This window comes from Embiotoca jacksoni, unplaced genomic scaffold (genome assembly GCF_022577435.1).
Source record: "Embiotoca jacksoni isolate LCO1_2020_lvr unplaced genomic scaffold, fEmbJac1.0.p SCAF_17, whole genome shotgun sequence".
NCBI classification, from domain to species: Eukaryota; Metazoa; Chordata; class Actinopteri; family Embiotocidae; genus Embiotoca; species Embiotoca jacksoni.
In genome coordinates this window covers 7,991,023-8,002,492 of record NW_027185307.1, presented here as the reverse complement: position 1 = coordinate 8,002,492, position 11,470 = coordinate 7,991,023, and the positions used below count along the sequence as shown (strand labels likewise).

Genomic DNA, 11,470 nt, shown 5'->3' with positions numbered 1-11,470 from the left:
GTTTTCCTAACAGATTTCTCTTCATGCAGAGAAGGGCAGCGGTCACGGACTGAGTTTTCATGCACAGAGAAGGTTAACTAGTGATTGAATAAGTTCTGTATTATTCTGACTGAGCAGCGAGGCTCTTATAGGAGCTGCTGCCATGTTTGTGGCTTGTATCTCCACCTGGTCATCAGTTTTGATGCTCACCTGTAAAAAGCCTTTCTAAGCTCCACATTTCTCTCTGTATGTAAACCCGGTCAGTGGCTCTGGTTCTGATCCGACTCCTGTGTCTCCCTCCCTTCTTCTGCTGTACTTCCTGTCAGCAGGGTTTTAACTGTGCACTCTGTCCTCCAGCGCCTTCAGCTCGGCCTCCACCTGAGCCGGCAGGTCGGCTCCGACCTGCTGGGTGAAGTAGGCTCTCAGCTCCTTGGTCTCCTTCTGCCAGAAAGGCTCGGGCACGTCGAACAGGGCGCCCATATCCACCTTGCCGCCGAGGCCTTTGGTTTCGATGGCGCCGTCGACCGGCAGCCAGCCGATGATGCTCTTCTTGGCCGCCTCGTCCTCCCTCTCCCTGCCGCAGCGCTTGAAGATCCACTCCAGCACGCGGGCGTTTTCGCCGAAGCCGGGCCAGAGGAAGGCGCCGCTCGCCGGGTCTTTCCTGAACCAGTTGACGTGGAAGATCTTGGGCAGGTGAGTCGGCGCCTTTCGGCTCTGCATGCTCAGCCAGTGAGCGAGGTAGTCGCCAAAGTTGTAGCCGAAGAACGGACGCATGGCGAAGGGGTCGTGCATGATCATCTTGCCTGAAGGAAAAACAGTTGAATACTTTGTAAATGTGATGAAGCTTCAGTTTAGTTTATTGAGTTTATTTATAAGAGGGAGCATGTACAAAATACATTCATCTCAAAAAGATGCTTTGTACCACATCTAGCTACGAGCTCATTTCTATCTGCAGTCCCTGGAGAGGTGAAAGGAAACAATACAACTCAGAGCGAGATACAATCATGCATGTATCCAAAATGTATAAAAACAGGTTGTCAAATGTAAAATGATTATTTAAAATGAACTTTTTAGCTTCACGGGTGAAGAAACCTCTGCAGGTTTTTAGATTGACGTCGAGCTCGTTTGATTCATGAAAAGTTCATTTAAAGTCCGTGTCTGACCATTGTCTTAAAATACATCATCAACAGAAGGATTCTGGATCAACCTGAAGCTCAACAGAGCATCATGTGGATTTTCGTACCTTTATGCTCAGCAGCTGCTGTGGCCTCTGACCTCATCGAGGCTCCGACGAACACACCGTGCTGCCAGTTGAAAGACTCGTAGACCAGAGGGACTCCTGACAACATCAGCATTTCATCATGTTTACTGCACAGCTTCTGTCCGTTATAAATGTTCTTGTGCTGATATGAAACTGGTGTTTATGCTGTAATGACTCAAACTTATATTACGTTAAAGAAGAAGACAGAAACATCGTGTTGCATCAGGCAGACCGTGCACAGTGTACTTAAATACTTGAAGTCACTTCAAAAGCTTTTCCAGGATATAAAAACTGTCTAATTAGAAATAATCTACCTGTAGAAACAAAGAAAGAAAAGAAGGATTCTCCACATTTTTACTGCTTCTTTTTCCCTCTAATTCTAATACGAGGTCAAAGTAAAAAAACCTCTTCATCTGTGTCGTCGACACCAACCTTCAGGCCTCCTGCCACCGAAGATGATGGCGTCAATGGGAACGCCCTCCTCGCTCTCCCACTGGGGGTCGATGATGGGACACTGAGCCGCCGGGGCGCAGAAGCGGGAGTTGGGGTGAGCGCAGGGTGTCGAGCTTCCTGTGTAGAAAGAGGACAGTTTGTTCTACCTTCAGCGTTCATAGTGTTGTTTAATGTGAGAGATTGGATCCAGAACTTATCTGCTGTCTGCTGTTTATCTCAGTTCATACTGTGTCTGATCTTCACAAACAGTTCCTCTCAGCGAGCTCCAAACTTCAAAAAAATGTTGAGCAAAGTGGTCTTAAGAGTGAGTTAGTAAACTTCTTAGAGCAACTCTGAAACCCTTATCTTAGTGAGATGTAGCTGACACCGTTGCTAGGTAGGATACGTTCTTCTAAAAGATGTGATTGGCTAATAAAATAAAAAGCTCTGTGTTAACGGGCACAGAACGGACAGTGACCTCCAGTGGAAATGAAATGAACTGCATCCTATTAAGAGGCTGTGAAAGTGCTGCAAGTGTTTGTTTGCTCTCTGCTGATGAAGGATGTGACAGACTCGAGTCATCACTGCTGCACTGCAGCATTTTTACAACTGACAAATATCTCATTGCTGTGATCATTTTCAATTGTGGTGTTATTATGTTATTGCATTAAGTTGGAGAAGTGAGTGTGTTTCTAATGATTTCAACCACAAACATAATCAAAGCATTATATAATCTTCAGTGTTTCATCAATTTACTGTCATTCAGTGTTCGAAGAACATTTCTTATAACTCTTACTTTTGCAAAAAAAAAGTCCTCCTCCCTGCTCATCACAGTTTTTCACCACAAAATGATGTGAATAACTTTTATCTTTTAAAATGATCTACTCTAAACTTTAAGTTGAAATTCTTAGAAAACCTTCTTTATTTTTGGTCACTTGGAGTAACTTTTAGTACAAGAAATCTTTGTTATTATGTCGATCCGTTTCCAAACATGACATCGCTTTGGTTTACCACTAGGTGGCACTGTATACACTACAACTGTTCGGTGCACACTTCAAACGGGACTAATGATAATAAGTCTCTGTTAACAATGAAACAAACACCTGATTAAAGCTAAAACGTGAAAGTAAAGCAAAACGAAATATTCATTGTTATTCATTAGAAGTCAGAAGATTATTTTTTTAGAGTGCATTTTTGGCTCTCAGGTCAATCAGGACTCTGGAGACTAACTCCTGTTTAAACCCTGCTCAGTCCAGGCTGACGTTACCTTGCGTCCAGGTTTTGCCGTGCCAGTCTGTGAGTGTTACTCCGGCAGCAGGAGGGTCAAGTCCTTCCCACCACACTCCTCCATCGCTGGTCTCACCGACGTTCGTGAACACCGTGTTTTTAGCAATGGTTGCCATGGCGTAGGGGTTGGTCTTGTCGGAGGTGCCTGGAGCCACACCGAAGAAGCCGTTCTCCGGGTTGATGGCCCTGAGTTTACCTACAGGGGGATTAGAGGCTGGATTTAGTACGCCGCATGCGGAGTAATAGAGCGAGTCTTCGTCCGTGACCTCTGCGCTCACCTTGGCTGTCAAACTTCATCCAGGCGATGTCGTCGCCCACACACTCCACCTTCCAGCCCGGCAGAGACGGCTTCATCATGGCCAAGTTGGTTTTACCGCAGGCGCTGGGGAAGGCGGCCGCTACGTAACGCTTCACCCCCTGAGGGTTGGTGATTCCCAGGATCTGAGGAGGTGAATAAACATATTACCACTGTAAGTTAGGAATTAAGGGCAGGCTTTTTGGCAGCACTTCAGACCAACTATTTCTTGTTGACAATAAGTTCTCGTTTCCAGTCCCATCGGGAATGGTTCTTCAGGTTTGGGTCACAACCACAACATGTCGTTCTCTGTTCTCACCAGCATGTGCTCAGCCAGCCAGCCCTCATCCTTGGCGATGCGGGAGGCGATGCGGAGGGCAAAGCACTTCTTCCCGAGCAGGGAGTTTCCTCCGTAGCCGCTGCCGAAGGACAAGATCTGCCTGGTGTCCGGCAGGTGAGATATCAGCACCTTCTCTGGGTTACAGGGCCAAGAGTTGACCAGTGGAGCTGGAAGGAAGAGGAGATAGTGCGTAAAATCTTATGAAAAGTGATCCAAATCAAAAATATAACTTGATTCAGGCTGTTGGGATCCGTACCTTTGAGTGGTAAAGGTCGTCCCAGGGTGTGCTGACAGCGGACAAACTCCTCTCCTTCCGCCAGCTTATTCAGAACAGGCGTGCCCATGCGCGTCATGATGCCCATACTGGCCACAACGTACGGCGAGTCGGTCACCTTGAAGGAAAACAAAAAGTTTATCAACCTGGTTTACAACCGAGAACTTTCACTGGGTAATAACCATGAAAAGGAACAGCAACTTATTAAATTACAAAATAAATCACTGTAATAAATGACGGCAATTGACAGCAACAAAGCAGCGCAGCACCGCGTGTTTTTTGCTGCATGTGAAGTTTTTAGAGAACAACAGTCAGTACCTGGACACCGTATTTGGTCAGCGCTGAGCCTACAGGACCCATACTGAAGGGAATCACATACATGGTGCGACCTACAGAGAGGACACACACAGACGCACACACGACACATTAATGCAGGTATTTCTTCATTGTAGTAAATATTGTTTCAGAGTTGAAAAATGAGGTAATATTTTCTCTAATATTTGATGTCACAGCCTTTTCTTGGACTTTGTAACACGCATGAGGACAGAAGTGACATCATAACTGCCAGTCCTGCAGCCAGTTTCATGCTGTTCCTCTGATGGACAGCTGGTGGGGGTAATGTGTAGAAAAACATAGCTATGCTGCAGTGGTGTGCAAGTGTTTGCGGACTCTGACATCACTCGGTGTGGTTTGTGGTGAAACAGGCTGGAAAGAAATGCTGCTTTTCAACCTGTGTTAAGTCGCTCTTCAAAGAGAAAAGCATCTTATTTTATGCTTGTTTGTTTTTAAACTAGTTGGTTAAAGTTCACATTTAAATATTACTATTCTAAATTATAAACTTTCAATGTTTTCAGTGAGTCTGTTTAAAAAGAGAGATGAAAGCACATCTCGCTCTCCTCTCAACAGTGGACACAGATTTCATTTCCGTCCTCCAGCCTACCTGTCATGCAGCCGGGGAAACGTTCCTGCCTGGCTTTCTGCCAGTCGTACTCGCTCATCCAGTTGCCCAGTTGGCTCTTAGCGCCTCCAGCAGGGATGGAGATGGTGTCTCTCTGGCTCTTGGTCACAATCACAGTCTTGCTCTCCACCCGGGCCACGTCCTTCGGGTCGGTACGCGCCAGCCAACTATGAAGCGGAGAATTCGTCAGATGCAGAAAAGCTTACTTCAGGAGAGAGTTCAGTTTTAAACGCTCTTACCAGTTGTCATATTTGGGGAGCCTCTTGACCATACCGTCCTTCTCCAGACCCGCCAGGATGTTGGCCGTTTCCTCCGGCGTCCCGGTCACCACATGCACACCGGACGGCTTACACTCCTCTACAGCTCCCTTCACAAACTCAGCCACCACCGGGGGCAGTGAGGGGATGGAGGCCAGGGACCGGACCCCGACACTCGCCCCAACACCGCCCTGCCTGAAGGAGGAGGACCGATCAGAGGAAATTAAAACAAGTTACAACAAACCTGATGCAGAAACCACTTTATGAGACTACAGCTTCACGAACCAAAGCATGTGTTGGACTTGACACATGAAGAATACAAATAAATTGTTGTTTATTCCCCGTTAGGCAAAATCAATGAGCTGATAATACTCCATTTATTATCAAAGAGAAAACCTGATTGTATTTAGCGACAGGGGAACAGAAATCAGAACGTCTGACAGTGCAATTTATGGACACACTTCTACAACCTATCATGAGTCAGGAAAAATAAACCAGAAAAACTGAAGACTACACATCCGTCCGTCTGATCTCGTTGAAGCCTTTTTGGGACGTTGACGTCACCGTGGTCAGCGATACGGGACAGAATTGCAGATTAACTGAATTACAAATATTTCTTGTTCAGTGAACCTGATTCTAATTCATTCATACTAGACTATATTTTTTTTCCTGTATTTACAGATGCAATATTGATTAAAACATCAAAGTCAGATAGCAGCAACCTACAGACTTTTCCATTGGTTCCCGTTCTTTTTTTTCCCCACCAGTGACAGAGCTGTAAAAGCCAGAGATCAGACCAAAAAAAACTTTCACCACAGTTTTTTACAGCCCTAAACTGTAGTTTTTTGCTGTTTATGTGACCATTGTGGTAATGAGATGTCTTTGTTGCCGTTATTAGTGCAACCTGAAAGCATCAAACTCACTTCTCTGCACACAAAGAGGCCTGCGGGGGGGAGGAGGGGGAGGGAGGGGGGGCTATTGTCTGTTCGCTGCATGATATTCACAAAAAGTACTGAAAGGGCTGTGGCGATGTATACTGTTAAAACACAAGCCTGTGTGTGTGTGTGTGTGTGTGTGTGTGTGTGTGTGTGTGTGTGTGTGTGTGTGTGTGTGTGTGTGTGTGTGTGTGTGTGTGTGTGTGTGTGTGTGTGTGTGTGTGTGTGTGGGTGTCCTGTCTGTCCAACAATGGCACAACAAAGTACTGGGCACTATAAACGACCCCTGGTGACCTCTTTAGAAAAATGTGAAATTCATACTCGTCGTGGTCACAAGAAGCCCGGACGAAATGTAAATAAACACTTTAGTTGTAGTAAAGTAGCAGATAATTTGATTGGCCATTAAAGTCACACTCTTTCATTTTGACTTTTGTTACAAAGGGCAACACTGTCGTCTCGTCAAGTGGCGGCACGTGGCTCCTAACTGGCTGCAATAGCTGTGTCATTATACGCACACCATGCTGCGCACACACACACACACACACACACACACACACACACACACACACACACACACACACACACACACACACACACACAAATCTGCTCTGAATGTACAGGACACAGGCAGCAGGCATGTTGAGGAGCTCACAGTGACACACAAGTCACTTTTTCGGTAACACAATGTTGACTGATGAAAGCTCTTATACTGTATTTGAAAAATCACAAGCAGCACAGCAGGCTGGCTCTTCAACTCATTTGTGTGAAGCAGCATACTTTTTTTTTTTTTCGGTCTCTGCTTGCGTTGCTGGTGAACGGTTACTATAACCGAACAAACAAATAAAAGACTGATAACTACGGACGATAAAACTTCTAAAAGCTCTGTGTGAAGCCGTGAGCTGACATCAGCATGCTAACATGCTCACAATGACAAGACAGCATGCTAATGTTTAGCAAGTATAATATTTACCATGTTCAGTATTTTAATTTAGCCTCTGAGCATGCTTTTGAAATGATTTTCTTTAAGACTAAACCGTGTGAGGCTGAGGGGAATCCATCCAGTAGCTGTTGACACATTTAAACAGATTACAGAAGTCAGTAGGATTCATCTTCTGGGGATCATGAATGTCTGAACAAAAAGGACCAAAACAATGGACTGAACTAAAGAAAAACTACCTTCATCGTGATCACTTTAAACAGTAACATAGTGTAAGTGGTTTCAGTGTAAAAACATACAATCTTGACCTATAAACACTCAAAACATGAATCTCTTCTGTCCAATTTAAGATATGACGTCAACATCTGAGCAGACAAATGATCAGTAGAATGAAAACTGAACAAATACTAATGATAGTGTGACATTAGATGTCTGCTCAGTCTGCTCTGCAGTCCTCCAGTCTCTTTCCCACACATAGGATATAAATCCCCTCTGTTCCCAAACATCCCCCCATCGTGCTGCTCATTACTGTAACCACTGGGGTGGTGCTCAATATTATCTCCACTGTGGCGGGGATTAGGAGAGGAGATGACCTGGATTGAATTTGAAATTAATTAATAGGAGCAAAGACTTTGTTAGCTGCTCCTCTTCTTGCTTGAGACAGAAGATGAAGGCTGAAGCAGCGGGCCGGGATTTAGTGGCTTTGTTCTTCGCATCGGAGAAGCTGCATCTTTCTAGAGATCCTGAGCAGACTCCGATAACATTCGCTCTCAATTTTCCCCTGCAGTCATCCATCCCCTCATGCCTTTGCCTGCCCCCCCTCCTCCCTCCCCATCCCATCCCATCCCATCCCATCCCCCACACCTGAAGGGGGACAGGCATGCTGCTACTTGACAAATTTAGCCCTGCACTTTTCCCCACACACGTAAACTGTCAAGAAAACAGTAAATGTGACGATTCGGCATCGTCTAATTTAAGGAATTTACACTCTGAAATGTGAAAGCTGTCGAGGCACAGTGTGGTATGGTTCCTCCTGGCTTCCAGCTGCACAAGTTTTCTCCAAACACACCTCCAAGGCAGCAAACCAATCCTCACACACCACAGGCCGACACGCCTACACTCCCCCTTCAACGCTGGACACATCCTGCTCAGTAGACTCTTTTGGGGGCAGAGTCTACTCGTGAGAAGCAGGCACAAGCAGGAGTATCAACTCCAGAGAACAGGCACACGTGCTGCATACATTATCCTCCCTCCTGGGTACACGGGGAAAAGCACACGGGGACATCCAGCCATTAACAGCCTCTCAGGCAGAAGTACAAACACAATGCACAGCAGCACGGGCCTCTCCGCCACCAACTCACATGCCCTCCCATGGTGTCAGTCACTCACTCTCTCACATGCAGCGTAATTGACAGAATAAAAGCACACACGTGTAATGCACCCGATTGCTCACTTTTGACTCCAGACTCCCTGGAGTGTGATGTGAGCTCATCACAAAACCTATGAGGGGTAAAAGAGAAGGAATGTAGAAAGATCACTGTTTGAAAACAATATCACGCAGTCTGATGTGCTATTTAACTTATAAAGACACAGATGAATGTGTCCTCTGATCCAAGACCTGTCTGGAAGATCAAGTCTGGCAAGTTTCTGTCAGCATAGCAACGGACAGCCAACGGATATTTCAAAATAAGATTAACTCAAGACACAACTTGAGATGTTTTTTTTTCCCCTGAAAATAAATGATTGGAGCAAGATGACACAGCTCTTATGTAAAAATGGACTATATGTTATGCTTTTTATTCAGTTTTGATACAAGTTATGATTAAAATGGGAGTAATTGTATGTTGTAATCCCATCGAGCCTGAAGAAAAATAAATGTTCAGAATAAAAGTGCAGAGTAGAAAAAAAGGTTCCTTCTTTTTTTTTTTTTTTTAAAGAAAGTGTCTTAAATTAATCAAACAATAACAGATTTTTAAATATGAACGAATGAAAAAAACAAAACATGTTTTGCCAATTTTATGTACTACGAAGCCTATAAAGCCCCAAAACGCCAATTTTGTCATTGATCATTTGACTTGTCTTTAAATAAATTTCAAATCAACAAAAACTCACCTTCGTATGACTCCCAATAAAAGGCACGACATCTTCGGTGTAAAACTGAGAATTAGCTTATAAAAAAGGAGAGTGTAAAAAGGCACATATAAGTTAGCAGAGGAGGTGAAGAGAGCGGCGGCTAGAGCTGGTCACGGCTCATATCTGTGCTCCGAGGGGACCTTGCACTTTGCTCAGCGTGCACATTCACAGAAAGAAACAGCTCGTAACCAGTGAACTGGACGCTGCCCTGCCTCTGCTGCTGCTGCTGCTGCACGACCACAGTGGATTGATAACTTCTTCTTCTTCCCCCCCCCCCCCCCCCTCCGACGAAAATCCACGCAGCTCCACAAAGTCAAACTCGGCACCGAGAGACAGGAGGAGGCGCTTTAACATTTAAACATCCCGGAGTGAACTTCCTCCTCAGCTTGTTGTCCACACTGTCGTGCGCTTTTCTCTCCCCCCCCCCCTCTCTCTCTCTCTCTCGGACCGACCGACCGGCTGCTCGTCCCTCCCGCACAGGATGATGCAAGTTTCCACCGTTTCTGCACCGCTGAGCGCAAAAAAAACACGCCCGCAAGAAGAGCAAGCGCGGAGGAACAACCCGGAAACACGAGCAGAGTCGCGGAAATAGAGGACGAGATTGAACACGGGTGATCAAACGAAACTCCCCACTCAAGAGGAAATGTGGTTTCATGTTACAGAATGACAGGAAAGATGTTACCAGCACCAAATGTTTAGTTATACAGTCAGTATTTCTTGCAAATATGCAAGTGTTTCTGTTTTTCTGGCAATGCAACAAGTGGGTGGAATTACACATTGGAAAGAAAAGTGCTCACATTAGGGATGCACGATGTTTAGATTTACTTGTGCAGATATGCTGATATTCAACTCTTGGAACAGGAAGAATCAAGGCCATGTTCAGTCTGGAGAACCCAAATCAGGTTTTTTTTTTTTTTTTCATATCCAGATTGATTTTTGAAAGTCTGAACTGCAAAAACAAATCACATGAAAACCGGATCCAAAGCACACTGGGAGATGGTTTGAAATCCAATAATTTCCACAGATGTGTCTCAGTCAAGCAGCAATCAACAGCGAAGTCAGCCATTAATTTGTAAGCTGCCCGTCTGAAAGTCTCGAGATTTGGCCGTCTCCATCTTCCCATTTTGGAGCCAGAATTGATAATATTTGGACGAGGAGCAGTGAATCTCAACCTGATCGGGAACCAGAGGACACTAGGCCCACCTATTGAGGAAACCTGTGTTGCACCATAGGCCTGTCAATCAAATAGATACGCCGCCCAAAATGCTGCTTTTTGAGGTTTAATATCTAACTACAAATGGGATTATTTTTTAGATTATATGAAAACTAATTGTAAGGAATGACGTCATAATGACTTGTTGACATTTTTTTGTATTGACTTTGTATTTTAAAATAGAAGTTGAATTGTAGTCTATGGAGCCACAGCCTTTTTTTTTTTTTTGAGTTAACCCCTGGTGGCCCTCAGTGGTATTACATCTCAAGGCACTTCTGCCCTCACTTTTCAGTCCCAGTAGCTACGGTCACTTTTTTTTAATGCAGTCGATGGCCAGATCCACCGCTCCTCTACGACTCCTCCAAATATGGTCACTTCTGGCTCCAAACAACCACAATGACAAACAGCAAAAATGTCAAAATCCAGGCTCTGTTATTCAACCCTGTTATTTGTCCTGTTTTCAGTAAAGGAAATGTTTCTTTTAACCAAAGGGTTTCCATTAAGGGATACAAATTATTTAGTGGTGTACTTTCAAAACAGTCAAACACTTTTAAAATATGAAGCATCACAGCAGACAAAGAAAAACCACAAATTCCCACATTTGAGAAGCGCTGTAGGCAGTGAAAACTTTTTTTAAAGAGTGGCCGATTCATTTTTTTTTTTTTTGATCGTCGACAAATGATTTCAGGTCTGGTGAATATAATGGGAAGGAATTCAAAAGATTTTAAACCTGAACGAGACACAAAAACTGGCGCCGTTCAAGCGAAGAAGTGAAAACGGTCACGTCCTCCACATCACGTCTGATCGTAGGACTTTGCCATGTTTTATATCATCTTACATGTTGTTGAAGTACGGTCTCAAATTTCAAGCCTTTCTGCCTTGCTGCTATTGGAGGTTAAAAGTTGGCAGCAGAGGTTTTATAGTGAGTCCTCATTGTTGTAATTATCATCTTTACAGCACCGATAAGCCTGGTGTACGAGTGAACTCTCAGACGGGATCGAGCAGGAGACTTATTCTTACATTAAAGGCCAATTAAAATGTGTTAGCATTTGGCTTTAAAGGGTGAATTTCCTGTTAATGTTTCTCTCCCGGGGAACTGGGGGGAGGAGTCTCTCTCTCTCACACACACAGAGGTGCATAGATGAGGGGGGGGGGGGGGGGGGGGTGAA

At 44.7% G+C, this 11,470-nt stretch overlaps 1 protein-coding gene across 1 annotated transcript; it reads right to left on the bottom strand.

Annotated features, from left to right (window-relative positions):
- Window positions 1-283: 283 nt before the first annotated feature.
- pck2 (phosphoenolpyruvate carboxykinase 2 (mitochondrial)) lies at window positions 284-9,346 on the bottom strand. Its single transcript, XM_069151446.1, has 11 exons — window positions 9,068-9,346; window positions 5,066-5,278; window positions 4,809-4,993; window positions 4,187-4,257; window positions 3,851-3,986; window positions 3,574-3,761; window positions 3,238-3,400; window positions 2,940-3,155; window positions 1,673-1,810; window positions 1,223-1,318; window positions 284-782 (listed from the first exon to the last, which is right to left on the bottom strand). The coding sequence occupies exons 1-11, from the start codon at window positions 9,097-9,099 to the stop codon at window positions 313-315; spliced, it is 1,908 nt and encodes a 635-aa protein (XP_069007547.1). The 5' UTR covers window positions 9,100-9,346; the 3' UTR covers window positions 284-312.
- Window positions 9,347-11,470: the final 2,124 nt, after the last annotated feature.